At 47.2% G+C, this 15489-nt stretch overlaps 1 protein-coding gene across 1 annotated transcript in view; it reads right to left on the bottom strand.

Annotated features, from left to right (window-relative positions):
* Positions 1-208: 208 nt before the first annotated feature.
* The window catches only part of LOC139278355 (CBY1-interacting BAR domain-containing protein 2-like), a 59192-nt gene continuing 43911 nt past the window's right edge, over positions 209-15489 (bottom strand). Inside the window, exons 7-9 of the mRNA XM_070897025.1 lie at positions 10789-10902; positions 2652-2750; positions 209-770 (exon numbers count right to left, since the gene is read on the bottom strand). Of these exons, the coding sequence (XP_070753126.1) occupies positions 618-770; positions 2652-2750; positions 10789-10902 (366 nt within the window). The 3' untranslated portion in view covers positions 209-617. The remainder of the gene's footprint in view (positions 771-2651; positions 2751-10788; positions 10903-15489) is intronic.

The following is a 15489-nucleotide window of genomic DNA, read 5'->3' as shown; positions in this document are numbered from 1 at the left end:
CATTAAACATGATTCAGCTTCCCAGAGGAGGGAAAGTAACCCTTTTTTTTTAATGATTGCTTTAGCGATTTGGCTGCTGTGTATATTATCCCCCCCCCCCCCACCCCCCACTGAGGAGAAGAACATGTTTCGCCTTAGTGAGTAATTTTTAAATACTGCAAATTTGTATTTCCCCTTTGTATCCTCCCCCCTTCCTCAATCAGTCTTCTGTGCCCAAGGTGCTCGGCTCATTGTGTTTGGCAGGACTGTTGAACTCACAGATCTGTCTGTCGGTGATTCCCGCACTCCTAGCTGAACGCAGGTCAGTGTCAGGAAGGTTTGCCCAATTCTCTGTTTGATCAAGTTTATTTCCTTTCTGTCCCAGGTCACTCAGAACAGCAAACCTGGTCCTTTAACCCGACGAAACATGAATGTTACGGACGACATTTGATTTTAAAACTCAGTTCTCTGATGGCCATCCCCTTTGAGAGATTCCAACCAATTGTTGTCGGTCAGACAGTTTTCCAGAGCTGCAAGTGGGTATCAGTTACATTTACAAATGGTTTGGTTTGGCCTCGATACTAATTCACTCACCTCATTTCCAGAAGCAGTCATTTGGAAAATTTCATAATGATAACTCATTTTCTAATTTTTGCATATTGATCGTACTCATTATCACGGACATCCTGTAACTCTTCAACTTCATCTTCCTCTTCCTCTTCTTCCTCTTCCTCTTCCTCTGACTCTTCTTCCTGAAAACGGGAATGAAGAACCTTTGGTGGAGTCCGGAGCTGCAATGACATTGAGTTTAATTATGGAAGTGAATCGCAGAGAGAATCACAATGAAGAAATGCAGATTAGGAGTGTGCAGTTTAAGCACAAAGACCTTAAAATTTCATTGCACAAATGTCGATGCACAACATCTGAAAACGTTGCTTTAAAATGACATCATTTGGTATTTTAAACATTTTATATGAACGCTTTGAGCTTTTGTATTCTAATAGCCTCACAGCGTAATTTCAAGGCCAACGATTCTCAACCTGATCCTTTATACCACTGAGGTATTGGCATCACACGCAATGAGGTCAGTATAGAGGAAGGTGTATCTAAATGGGCTTGTAATGATGCTGCCTTGTTTCTGCATTATCAAAGCCTTTTGTATTCTATTTGAAATCTTAGTGTCAGCTGTGGCTCATCTGAGTCAGAAGGTTGTGGGTTCAAGTCCCACCCCAGAGACTAGAGCACGTAAATCTAGGCTGACTGCTCCAGTGCAATGCTGAAGGAGCGCTGCACTGTCGGACATGCCGTCTTTCAGTTGAGATGTTAAACCGAGGTCCCGTCTGCCCCCTCAAGTGGATGTAAAAGATCCCATGGCACTATTGCGAAGAAGAACAAGTGAGTTATCCACTGTGTCCTGGCCAATATCCTCAAACAGATGATCTGGTCATTATCACATTGCTGTTTGTGGGAGCTTGCTGTGCACAAACTGGCTGCCGTGTTTCCCATATTACAACAGTGAAGACACTCCAAAGCGCTTTGAGACGTTTGGTGGTTGTGAAAGGCGTTATATGAATGCAGTGTTTCTTTCTTTGAATCGCCAATCAAACTGCATTCATTTGAAACAAGATAAAAGTTCACGGGGTTGGGGGGTAATATATTAGCATGGATAGAGGATTGGCTAATGAACAGAAATAAGAGAGTCAGGATAAATGGTTCATTCTCGGGCTGGCTATCAGTAATCAATGGGGTGCCGCAGGGATCAGTGCTGGGACCCCAACTATTTACAATTTATATTAACGACTTGGAGGAAGGGACCGAGTGTAACGTAACCAAGTTTGCTGACGATACAATAAGGGGTTATGGGGAACGGGCAGGGTAGTGGACCTGAGTCCATGATCGGATCAGCCATGATCGTATTAAATGGCAGAGCAGGCTCGAGGGGCTGTATGGGTTACTCCTGCTCCTATTTCTTATGTTCTTATGTTCTTATGTATCTGAGAAACAAATGCTGAGATGTTGTGCAGAAAATGCTGATAGATCGGGTATATGTATATTCAAAGGGACCCCCGACCTGCCAGTTCTCCCTCATTTAGAGTGGGGAATCACTCACTGTGGCTTTAATACCTGAGCTGTTTTGAAACATCTTGCTCTTAAAAGTAAATGCAGCTCCTTTGGAGTAGAGTTTTAATGTGAAATTTTAGGCGTAGCAACATTGTGAACTAGTCCTTTAGTCAGAAGGTTGTGGGTTCAAGTCCCACAGAGCTGGCACACATTCGATGGGTCAAATGGCCTCCTTCTGTGCTGTACTGTACTATGATTCCATGATTAGCATTTGGTCCATGAGATCTCCTCGATTGGTTTCAATCCCCTGAAGAGGGACAGAGAGTAATTTTCCAGAGTACTTTTTCCCTTGTTGGCCCTGGGATTTTTCTCTGTTTTTATTTGCCTCTCCCAGGAGATTACATGGCTGTGCTGGGGAGAAAGGGGAGGAATTGTTTAGTCTTGATGCTCCGGCCATCACAGTGTGGGGCAGGCTTGATGGTCTTTTCCTGTATGTTCCTATGGTTTTCCTTAATCTCATGCTGCACTAACTCACATGCCTGACTCATGATATTCCGCTGCCAGTTGATTAACTAGGAAGCAAAGGTTGAAATATTCCAACGACATGTTACCTGACTGCCTAGGGAATGCTGTAAGGTTGAGATGCCGTGGGCCTGAGATGGACGTGCGTCATTCTCAAATTCACTGATGCAGACCTTTGACCGAAATGCCTGCGAAAAAATAATTCACATACAACAGGTTAAAAAAATTGAAAGTGACCAACTTAGAGGGGCGTTGAAGAAGACTGTAGAACAGGTTCGAGGGGCTGAATGGCCAACTTGCTCCTGTTTTGACTGGTGGGCCGCTCGCCTATTTACTCTCAGCTGCAGGACACAAGTGTCTTTGGAAATGCAGAGGGGAAGAAAAACTTTACTTACCCGACCCACATAATGGGTACAAAATGGGTCATCGGCCTGAAACGTTAACTCTGCTTCCTCTCCACAGATGCCACATAATGGATACTTCCCCTTGGGCAACTAGAGGGCAGCTGACCATACTTACAGGAAGGTTGAATGGAATCGCCGAAAGAAGACATGCAGAGGTGAATGTTGGGATGGGGGAAGAGGAAACGAGAGGGTGGAGATTTCCCAACTGCAAGTGTGCATTCCTGGGGTTCGAAGGGCTGGATTTTCCGGTCCTATGCGCCCCGGGTTTTGGCCCAGAGCGGCTTGAAAGGTGGCTTTCAGGTCTCCTGTGCCCCGCGCGATCCTTCGGTCCGGTTTTGCGGCGGCGCTGAGCAGCACAGCTGGGAAGAGCTGCGCCCAGTGTGCAACGCCTTTCGATTCGACACCGGCAGGAGTTAGGCCTTTTCCCCAATCCGTCCGCCCGGAAGTCATCATCATCATAGGCAGTCCCTCGGAATTGAGGAAGACTTGCTTCCACTCCTAAAGTGAGTCCTTTGGTGGCTGAACAGTCCAATGCGAGAGCCTCAGATTCTTTCACAGGTGGGACAGACATTCGTCGGGGGAAGAGTGGGTGGGGCTGGTTTACTGCACGCTCCTTCCGCTACCTGCGCCTGACCTCTTCATGCTCGTGGCGTTGAGATTTGAAGAGCTCAACGCCCTCCTGGATGCACTTTCTCCACCTCGGGCGGTCTTCGGCCAGGGACTCTTAGGTGTCCGTGGTGATGTCGCACTTTACCAGGGAGGTTTTGAGGGTGTTCTTTTGTAACGTTTCCACTGCCCACCTTTAGCTCGTTTGCTGTGAAGGAGCTCCGTATAGAGCAATTGTTTAGGGAGCCTCGTGTCTGGCATGCAAACTATGTGGCCTGCCCAGCAAAACTGATCGAGTATGGTCAGTGCTTCAATGTTGGAGATGTTAGCCTGGGCAAGGTCAGTGATGTTGGTGCTCCTGTCCTCCCAGGGGATTTGCAGGATCTTGCGGAGACGTCGTTGGTGATATATCTCCAGTGACTTGAGGTGTCTTCTGTACATCGTCCATGCCTCTGATCCATACAGGAGGGCAGGTATTACTACAGCCCTGTAGACCATGAGCTTGGTGGTAGGTTTGAGGGCCTGGTCTTCGAACACTCTTTTCCTCAAGCGGCCAAAGGCTGCACTGGCGCACTGGAGGCGATGTTGAATCTCCGCATCAATGTTTGTCTTTGTTGATAAAAGACTCCCGAGGTATGAGAAATGGTCCACGTTGTCGAGGGCCGCGCCGTGAATCTTGATGACTGGGGGTCAGTGCTGTGCGGCGAGGACAGGCTGGTGGAAGACCTTTGTCTTATGGATGTTAAGCCCATGCTTTCATATGCCTCGGTGAATACATCGACTATATCCTGGAGTTCAGCCTCAGAATGTGTGCAGACGCAGGCGTCGTCCGCGTACTGTAGCTCAACGACAGAGGTTGGGTTGATCTTGGACCTGGCCTGGAGATGGCGTAGGTTAAACAGCTTCCCACTGGTTCTGTAGTTCAGTTCCACTTCAGTGGGGAGCTTGTTGACTATGAGGTGGAGCATGGCAGCGAGGAAGATTGGGAAGAGGGTTGGAGTGATGACGCAGCCCTGTTTGACCCCGGTCCGGACGTGGATTGGGTCTGTAATGGAACCGCTGGTAAGGATCATGGAGCAGGCAAAGGATGTAGACAAACTTTTGGGGGCATCAAAAATGGAGGAAGACGCTCAATAAGCCCTCACAGTTGACAGCGTCAAAGGCCTATTTAAGATCGAAAAAGGCCATGTATAAGGCTGGTGCTGCTCCCTGCATTTTTCCTGTAGCTGTCGCACTGCAAAGATCATGTCCATTGTGTCCCGTAGGGGTAAAATCCGCATTGTGATTCCGGGAAGAGCTCTTCGGCCACAGGGAGATGACGGTTGAGGAGAACTCTAGCGATAACCTTCCCAGTGGCTGATAGCAGGGAGATTCCCCTGTAGTTGCCACAATCGGACTTGTCCCCCTTTTTAAAGATGGCCACGATCACTGCATCTCTGAGATCTCCCGGCATGCTCTCCTCCCTCCAAATGAGAGAGATGAGGTCATGTATCCGTGCCAACAACGCCTCTCCGCCATTCTTTAGCGCCTCAGCAGGAATTCCATCCGCACCCGTAGCCTTGTTATTCTTGAGCTGGTTTATGGCTTTGCCTACCTCATGCAGCGTTGGGGTTTCACTGAGGTGGTAGCGGGTCACATGCTGCAGGATGGAGTTGTGAACACTCGAGTCAAAGGCAGAGTCTCGATTGAGGAGATCTTCAAAGTGCTTCGTCCAGCGGGCCCTGACAGCCTCAGTGTCCTTGGTAAGTGTTTCCCTGTTCTTGGCCAGGAGTGGGGTGGGGCCTTGGGAGTTTGGACCGTAGGTGGCCTTGACTGCAGTGAAGAATACTCGCATATCGTGGCTGTCAGCCAGTTGTTGTATCTCCTATGCTTTCTCCAACACCTGTTCTTTGGGTCCCAGGTTTTTTGTTGGACCTCAGCCTTGAGCCGTCTGTAACGTTGCTTTGCGGCTCCAGAGTTGGGTTGTTGCTTGAGGCTTAAAAATGCTCTGCGCTTACGATCTATTAGTTCTTGGATCTCCTGATCATTTTCATCAAACCAGTCCTGGTCTTTTCTGGTTGAGTAACCAAGTGTCTCTTCACAAACACTGGCTATGGAGGCCTGGAGGGCAGACCAAGTGCTGTGGGCATTGAGCATCTCAGAGTCATCAAGGCACGCCAGATTGGCTGTGAGGCGCTGGCTGTATAGGGCTCTCTTAGCTGGGTCTTTAAGTGCCCCGGCATTAACTTTTTTGCGGATCTGCTTCTGCTGTCCCCTCTGCTTTGGGGCTATGTTTATATTGATAATGGATCAGATTAAGCGATGATCCGTCCAGCAGTTGTTAGCTCCTGTCATGGCGCGGGTGATGCGCACATCCTTGCGATCCCTGGCTCGAACGATGACCTAGTCGAGCAGGTGCTAGTGTTTGGAGCGAGGGTGTTGCCATGGTGCCTTGTATTTGTCCCTCTGGCAGAACAGGGCGTTGGTGATGAGGAATTCGTGTTCTAGAGATTTTGTCAGGAGTAGGATACCGCTGGAGTTGGCTTTCCCTACCCCCTCTCTGCCAATCACGCCTCCCCAGAGGGCTGTGTCTTTGTCGACTCTGGCATTAAAGTCACCCACGAGGATCAATTTGTCGTCCATGGGGACGCGGGACAGGGATGTCTCGAGGTTGGAATAAAAACCCTCTTTAGCCTCATCCATTGCATCGAGTGTTGGGGCGTACGCACTGATGACTGTGGCGCATTGGTTCCGGGATAAGGTAATACGAACAATCATGAGGCATTCGTTAACCCCGCAGGGGGGAGTCTTTGAGGCGGTCGACCAGTTCATTTTTGACGGCGAAGCCGACTCCATGAAGGTGGCATTCTTCCTCTGGTTTTCCTTTCCAGAGAAAGGTGCAACCGCCACCATGTTCCTTGAGCTGGCCTTCCCCTTTCCGCCGGGTCTCGCTTAGGGCGGCGATGTAAATGTCAAAGGTCAGCTGTCTGCTGGGGTTCCGAGGGCTGTTTTGGAAAGTTTCTCCCAAGGTTAAAAATTTCATCAAAGGTTTCCAAGTTGTTTTAAAAGTTTAAGAGTTTAAAAGTATTTCCAAATTCTTTTTAAAAAAGTTACACAGGTTGATTGAAGGTTTAATAAATAGATTAAGAGTTGATTAAAAGTTAGAGAAAAAAAGTTCTCCAAGTTGATTAAAAATTTGAAAGTTTTCCCAAATTGTTTAGGAGTTTAAAAGTTGATTAAAGTTTGAAAATTGAGTCCCTTCGGCCGGTTCAGCGCAGGCCCCGGAGTCCGTTCGGCAGCCCTGGGCAGAATGTTTCACAGTACTGCTGGAACACTCCACCCGAGCGTCTTCTTTGTGGCCGGCGGGCCAGCAGTTCCCAGAAGAGCCGCTGGACCCTAGAATAGCCAGCAGGCCCCAGGGTCCTTTCGGCCTGGGATAGAAGTGGGCCGGTGCGGGGGTCCCTTTGGCCCGGGATAGAAGCGTGCCGGTGCGGGGGTCCATTTGGCCCGGGATAGAAGTGGGCCGGTGCGGGGGTCCCTTCGGCCCGGGATAGAAGCGTGCCGGTGCGGGGGTCCCTTCGGCCCGGGATAGAAGCGGGCCGGTGTGGGGTCGAACAGCTCTGCTGCCTGTGGTCACGTGCCCGCAATGACCCCGGGAAATCAGTCCGGTCCAGTGTAGCCAGCGGCGCAGAGGAAGATAAAGTACTCCAAAGGTAAGTACGAGTGTTTGTTCTTTCAATTTTTTCAGCGACTTGTGTTGTGGTGGCGTGGGCAATGTTTTGGGAATGTTTTTGTGGCTTTTTCCCCCATCCCAGTCCTCTCTCGGAGTGCACATGTCCCGGCACTTTAGTTCGCGAGTTTCCCATTCTTGTGCCTTGAAAAGTGTACAACGCCTCCCTTCGCGCTGTGCCCCCTCGACGCAGGGCCCAGATGCCAAAACTTCCTTACCAAAGCGCAGATTATTCCCGGCCGGTAACTTTCCCGCCCCGCCTCCGTTTCCGCCCCAAAAACAGAAAAGCCTAAAATCCAGCCCCAAGGCTCTTAAGTCGCCTGAAATCCTTTCCTCTGATGTTTACTATGGAGCTGCTCCAGGGACCACTGTCATCAGTGATGTTACCAGAGTGACCTAGCAGGGAGAGAGGTATTATTAATGATCTAGATCTAGGTGTAGGGGTCATGATCTGCAAATTTGCAGATGATACCAAGGTCTGTATGAGCGTTCGGACTGTAGGCGATGCTAGACGGCTTCAGGCGGATCTCGATGTATTGGGGGATTGGACTCAGGATTGGCAAATGGTGTTTAACTTGAAAAAGTGCAGTGTAATGCACATGGGCAGGGCGAATATTCAACATTTTGGGAAAAGTTTTAAAAAAGGTGAAGAAAAATTGAGATCTAGGTGTTCTAGCGCATAGATCGCTAAAGGTTCATGAGCAATGGCGTGAAGCGATAGCTCGAGCAATTAGGGTAATGGGGTACATTCATAAGAAAATTGATTATAAGACGAGACTATTTTGTCCTTGTACAAGACCTTGGTCAGGCCTCACTGAGAATACTGCGACCAGTTTTGGTCTCCTCACATGGTGGGTGATGTTGAGGCTTTGGAAAGGGTGCAGAGGAGGACCACTAGATTAATTCCAAGTATAAAGCATCTTAGTTATCAAGATAGGCTAAAAGAGTTGAGACTCGACACTTCAGAAAATCGTAGGGGTGATCTGATCGAGGTTTATAAGAGGATGAAGGGAATAGATTGTGTTCCAGTTGACAGTTTGTTCCAAATAAATAGGTTAGGGAGGACTAAGTTCACAATTTTAAGTTGTATAAGGCCAGATCTAGGTTAGATATCAGGAGGTGGTTCTATACCCAGAGAATAGTGGACCTCTGGAACAGGCTGCGGCCTTGTGAGGTGGACGCTGATTTGCTGAATTCCGGCAAACGAGAGCTGAACCTGTTTCTGGCTGGGGTGGAGATCACTTCATACTAAAGGAAGGTAGTGCAAGGAATTCAGGACTGGAGTGATCTTCTCTACGAGTTGTGATCGCCTAGGGGGTCCAAGAGGTATTTCGCAGATTATTTTCCCAAATTTGGCATGGGTTTTTATCTGTTTTTTTTGGTCTTTGGATGGAGTGTATTTATTGCAATACACAAGGTATCACAATGGTGTGGGACAGGTTGGGTGGACTACAGAGGCATTTCCTGTCCATCATTGCTCGTATGTCCGTATGAGACCCAACTTGCAGGTCCCTATGCTGTTTCATTCAATGTTTTTATAAATATGTCAAATTTCTGCAGAAATTGTCTCTCTTAAAGTGGGAAAAAACTTTGAATGAGAAACATCCCTGCCTAGATGTTTCTTCCTGTTAAACCCTATGCAATGTGGCGTTTCAAGCTTCGCAAGCATAGCCTAGTGGTAGGACACCAATTCACACACACACGTGAAAGTGCCTGTCGTCACCAAGCCTCGAGGACAGGTGAAGAGCTTGCGGTGGGAGAACATAAGAACATAGGAAATAGGACATTTGGCCCCTCGAACCTGCTCCGCCATTCAATAAGATCATGGCTGATCTGATCCTGACCTCAACTCCACTTCCCCACCCGCTCCCCATAACCCTTGACTCTCATCATTCAAAAATGTGTCTACCTCCACCTTAAATACATTCAATGACCCAGCCGCCACAGCTCCCTGGGTTAGAGAATGACAAAGATTCACGACCCTCTGAGAGAAGAAATTCCTCCTCATTTCTATCTTAAATGGGCAACCCCTTATTCTGGAACTATGCCCCCAAGTTCTAGATTCCCTCATGAGGGGAAACATCCTCTCTGCATCTATCTTGTCAAGACCTCTCAGAATCTTACATGTTTCAATAAGATCACCTCTCATTCTTCTAAACTCCAATGAGTATAGGCCCAACCTATTCAACCTTTCTTCATATGACAACCCCTTCATCTCAGGAATCAACCTCGTGAACCTTCTCTGAACAGCCTCCAATGCAAGTATATCCTTCCTCAAATAAGGAGACCAAAACTGGATGCAGTACTCCAGGTGCGGTCTCACCAATGCCCTGTATGGTTGGAGCAGGACTTCCCTGCTTTTATACTCTATCCCCCTTGCAATAAAGGCCATAATTCCGTTTGCCTTCCTGACTACTTGCTGTATCTGCATGCTTACTTTTTGTGTTTCATGTACAAGAACCCTCAGATCCCTCTGTACTACAGCATTTTGCAATTTCTCCCCTTTTAAATAATAATTTGCTTTTTTATTTTTCCTACCAAAGGGGATAACCTCACATTTTCCCACATTATACTCCATCTGACAAATATTTGCCCAATCACTGAACCTATCTATATCTCTTTGTAGATTCTTTGCGTCCTCCTCACAATTTGCTTTCCCACCTATCTTTGTATCATCAGCAAAGTTGGCTACATTACAGTTGGTCCCTTCATCCAAGTCATTAATATAAATTGTAAATAGTGGAGGCCCCAGCACTGATCCCTGTGACACCCCACTAGTTACAGTTTGCCAAGCTGAAAATGACCCATTTATCCTGACTCTCTATTTTCTGTTAGTTAGCCAATCCTCTATCCACGCCAATATATTAACCCCAACCCCTTGAGATCCTATCTTGTGCAGTAATCTTATTGAATGCTTTCCGAAAATCCAAATACATGACATCTACCGGTTCCCTTTTATCCACCCTGATCGTTACATCCTCAAAGAACTCCAGCAAATTTGTCAAACATGATTTCCTTTTCATAAAACCATGTTGACTCTGCTTGACTGCAGTATGATTTTCTAAATGTCCTGCTACTATTTCCTTAATGATAGACTCCAACATTTTCCCAATGACAGATGTTAGGCTAACTGGTCTATAGTTTTCTGCTTTCTGTCTCCCTCCTTTCTTAAATGGGGGCGTTACACTGGCGGTTTTCCAGTCTGCTCGGACCTCTCCAGAGGGAATTTTGGTAGATTTCGGTAAATTTGGTGAGAAAGTAAGACAAGGTGGTGAGCTGTGCCACAATTTTCTTGGTAGATTCTTAGCCGCAGGGCCACCTAACCACTCCTTGTCTCGTTTTTGTCTCCTGCTCGTTTCAGCCTTGGCCATGCCGTTTTCTAAGAGCTTTGGTCTTTCGTCTAGATGGTTAATTTCTTATAAAAAGGCATTTTTTTATCCCACTCTAGACTTCTTGTAAGTCTGGCCACTGCATATTTTTTTTTTACGAGGGCTGAACTCAAGTTACCTCCAGGTCTTTCTCTTCGTCAAAGTTGTCCAGGTGTTGGAAGGCATTCGTGTACACCTCAAGGGCTTTGGCATGGAATATCATCTCGACTGTCACAAAATTTGAGAAAATAGCCTGTGAATAAAATGAAACAAAACGACTTGAGTTTTTGCGAAGGGATTCCCTTTGCAGTGACCAAGCCATAGACTTGGATAATTTCTTCAGCTGTGCTCTGGTGCAATCTCTAGACCCCTGTTTTGACAATGCATTGAAAGATAGAAAGACTTAGAAACATAGAAACATAGAAAATAGGTGCAGGAGTAGGCCATTCGGCCCTTCTAGCTTGCACCGCCATTCAATGAGTTCATGGCTGAACATGCAACTTCAGTACCCCATTCCTGCTTTCTCACCATACCGCTTGATTCCCCTAGTAGTGAGGACTTCATCTAACTCCTTTTTGAATATATTTAGTGAATTAGCCTCAACAACTTTCTGTGGTAGAGAATTCCACAGGTTCACCACTCTCTGGGTGAAGAAATTCCTCCTCATCTCGGTCCTAAATGGCTTCCCCCTTATCCTTAGACTGTGTCCCCTGGTTCTGGACTTCCCCAACATTGGGAACATTCTTCCTGCATCTAACCTGTCTAACCCCGTCAGAATTTTAAACGTTTCTATGAGGTCCCCTCTCATTCTTCTGAATTTATGTAGCGTCTTTCACAACCACCAGATGCCCCAAAGCGTTTTACAGCCAATTAAGTCTTTTTTGAAGTGTAATCACTGTTGTAATGTAGGAAACGCGGCAGCCAATTTGCGCACAGCAAGCTCTCACAAACAGCAATGTGATAATGACCAAAGAATCTTTTTTAGTGATGTTGATTGAGGGATACCAGGGATAACTCCCCTGCTTTTCTTCGAAATTGTGCCATAGGATCTTATACGTCTACCTGAGAGGGCAGACGGGGCCTAGGTTTAATGTCTCATCCGAAAGACAGTGCAGTTTTGCCTCAGCACTGCACTGGACTGTCAGCCTAGATTTGGTGCTTAAGTCTCAGGACTCCCTTTGAAAATTGCTACTGTTGACAATGTTGTTACAGAGAAACCTACATGCAGAGTCAAGGCCAATAAGACACGACAGCACGAAGATTAAACAGAAGAGTGTGAGCTGTGAGGAGGATGCTAAGAGGCTGCAGCGTGGGTTGAACAGGTTAGGTGAGTGGGCAAATGCATGGCAGATGCAGTATAATGTAGATAAATGTGAGGTTATCCACTATGGTGGCAAAAACAAGAAGGCAGAATATTATCTGAATGGTGACAGATTAGGAAAAGGGGATGTGCAATGAGACCTGGGTGTCATGGTACATCAGTCATTGAAAGTTGGCATGCAGGTACAGCAGGCGGTGAAGAAGGCAAATGGCATGTTGGCCTTCATAGCGAGAAGATTTGAGTATAGGAGCAGGGAGGTCTTACTGCAGTTGTACAGGGCCTTGGTGAGGCCATACCTTGAATATTCTGTTCAGTTTTGGTCTCCTAATCTGAGGAAGAACATTCTTGCTATTGAGGGAGTGCAGCGAAGGTTCACCAGACTGATTCCTGGGATGGCAGGACTGACATATGAAGAAAGACTGGAGAGACTAGGCTTATTTTCACTGGAATTTAGAAGAATGAGAGGGGATCTCATAGAAACATAAAATTCTGATGGGATTGGACATGTTAGATGGAGGAAAAATGTTCCCGATGTTGGGCAAGTCCAGAACCAGGGGTCACAGTCTAAGGATAAGGGGTAAGCCATTTAGGACCGATATGAGAAGAAACTTCTTCACTCAGAGAATTGTGAACCTGTGGAATTTTCTACCACAGAAAGTTGTTGAGGCCAGTTCATTAGATATATTCAAAAGGGAGTTAGATGTGGCCCTTACTGCTAAAGGGATCAAGGGGTATGGAGAGAAAGCAGGAGTGGGGTACTGAAGTTGCATGATCAGCCATGATCATATTGAATGGTGATGCAGGTTCGAAGGGCTGAATGGTCTACTCCTGCATCTATTTTCTATGTTTCTATGTCTATGAGAGGAGGTAATTTAGGAAGTGGTGCTCTGGTACATCTGTAGTGGGTAAAATGCTTGAAACTATCATTAAGGAAGAAATAGCGGGACATCTAGATAGGAATAGTGCAATCAAGCAGACGCAACATGGATTCATGAAGGGGAAATCATGTTTAACTAATTTACTGGAATTCTTTGAGGATATAACAAGCATGGTGGATAGAGATGTACCGATGGATGTGGTGTATTTAGATTTCCAAAAGGCATTTGATAAGGTGCCACACAAAAGGTTACTGCAGAAGATAAAGGTACGCAGAGTCAGAGGAAATGTATTAGCATGGATCGAGAATTGGCTGGCTAGCAGAAAGCAGAGAGTCGGGATAAATGGGTCCTTTTCGGGTTGGAAATCGGTGGTTAGTGGTGTGCCACAGGGATCGGTGCTGGGACCACAACTGTTTACAATATACATAGATGACCTGGAAGAGGGGACAGAGTGTAGTGTAACAAAATTTGCAGATGACACAAAGATTAGTGGGAAAGCGGGTTGTGTAGAGGACACAGAGAGGCTGCAAAGAGATTTAGATAGGTTAAGCGAATGGGCTAAGGTTTGGCAGATGGAATACAATGTCGGAAAATGTGAGGTCATCCACCTTGGGGGGAAAAAAACAGTAAAAGGGAATATTATCTGAATGGGGAGAAATTACAACATGCTGCAGTGCAGAGGGACCTGGGGGTCCTTGTGCATGAATCCCAAAAAGTTAGTTTGCAGGTGCAGCAGGTAATCAGGAAGGCGAATGGAATGTTGGCCTTCATTGCGAGAGGGATGGAGTACAAAAGCAGGGAGGTCCTGCTGCAACTGTACAGGGTATTGGTGAGGCCGCACCTGGAGTACTGCGTGCAGTTTTGGTCACCTTACTTAAGGAAGGATATACTAGCCTTGGAGGGGGTACAGAGACGATTCACTAGGCTGATTCCGGAGATGAGGGGGTTACCTTATGATGATAGATTGAGTAGACTGGGTCTTTACTCGTTGAAGGATGAGGGGTGATCTTATAGAAACATTTAAAATAATGAAAGGGATAGACAAGATGGAGGCAGAGAGGTTGTTTCCACTGGTCGGGGAGACTAGAACTAGGGGACACAGCCACAAAATACGGGGGAGCCAATTTAAAACCGAATTGAGAAGGAATTTCTTTTCCCAGAGGGTTGTGAATCTGTGGAATTCTCTGCCCAAGGAAGCAGTTGAGGCTAGCTCATTGAATGTATTCAAATCACAGATAGATAGATTTCTAACCAATAAGGGAATTGAGGGTTATGGGGAGCGGGCGGGTAAGTGGAGCTGAGTCCACGGCCAGATCAGCCATGATCTTGTTGAATGGCGGAGCAGGCTCGAGGGGCTAGATGGCCTACTCCTGTTCCTAATTCTTAGGTTCTTATATGTTCTATGCTACTGAGCTTTAGCTATAAATATCATAGAAGGAAGGGAGGCTGAGGGAGACAAGTTTTTCAGTTTAAGGTCCTCAGAAAGATTGAGTTCAAGCAGCAACCTGAACACGCCTTTGAACCTGAGAATAGAGTGAGGTAAGAAATGGCCTGATAGAAAGGTAGAAAATTGAGACACAGTGGGTGAAATTTGGTGTCGCCCTGTTTGAAAGTGGTAACTTTCGGGAGGCATGAAACTTAGCGGCAGTTGCAGAAGTACCGCTTCTCTCTCTCTCTCTCTCTCTCTCTCTCTCTCGAGTTACCGCCCCCAGAAGGAAGTCGGGCGCAAAATCAAGCTTCCTTCCAGGGGCGTTATCGGGACGGATGACCCAGCAGCGCTACACACTGGGCCATACAACGCTGCCGCGTTCGAGGGGCTTGTCCCTCACTGCAAAAGGAAACGGCACCTACCTGGAGCACCAGGGAGCGGGAGGGTGCTGTGCGATCAGCTCAGTATTCCCGCAGAGTGTTGGGCTGAACGATCGCAGCCATGATCCCGCAAAGAAACCGCATCAGGAGCGGCAATGAAAAGGTGAGGGTTTTTTTTTCCTGCACTAGGCCACCTCCCCTTTAATTTCCGCCTCGGTAGCGCCCGGCCACCCGCTACGCGTCCCCTGAAACCGTCGTTGTTATCGCTGCTTCAGGGGATGAAAGCAAATTGCGGGGCCGGGGCGATGCATACGGCGATGACATCACGATCTCCGGACGCAGGAGTTTGAGGTGCAACACCATGGCGGGAGTCGTTGCCAATGTCGCGCTCGAGCGGTAAGGCATTTGCTCCTGTTAGTGGCCTCCGTGGCACTAACAGAAGGCGCAAATGCCCCAAATTTCTAGCCCATAATTTATGAACAAATCATCCGTAACATCAGCCGACTCCGCCCCTGCCTTAGCTCATCTGCTGCTGAAGCCCTCATCCATGCCTTTGTTACCTCTAGACTTGACTATTTCAATTCACTCCTGGCTAATATCCCACATTCTATCCTGCTGGGATCATCCAAACTATGCTGCCCTGTCCTAACTCACACCAAGTCCCGTTCACCCATCACCTCTGTACTCGCTGACCTACATTAGCTCCTGGGCAATTAACGGCTCTATTTTAAAAATTCTCATCCCTGCTTTTAAATCCCTTCATGGTCTCGCCCTTCCCTATCTCTGTCATATCCTCCAGCCACACAAACCTTCCTCCCCGCCCCGAGGTATC

Source organism: Pristiophorus japonicus, chromosome 13 (genome assembly GCF_044704955.1).
Source record: "Pristiophorus japonicus isolate sPriJap1 chromosome 13, sPriJap1.hap1, whole genome shotgun sequence".
Lineage (NCBI taxonomy): Eukaryota > Metazoa > Chordata > Chondrichthyes > Pristiophoridae > Pristiophorus > Pristiophorus japonicus.
The sequence above is the reverse complement of the archived record's forward strand: the minus strand, read 5'-3'. Positions and strand labels throughout refer to the sequence as shown.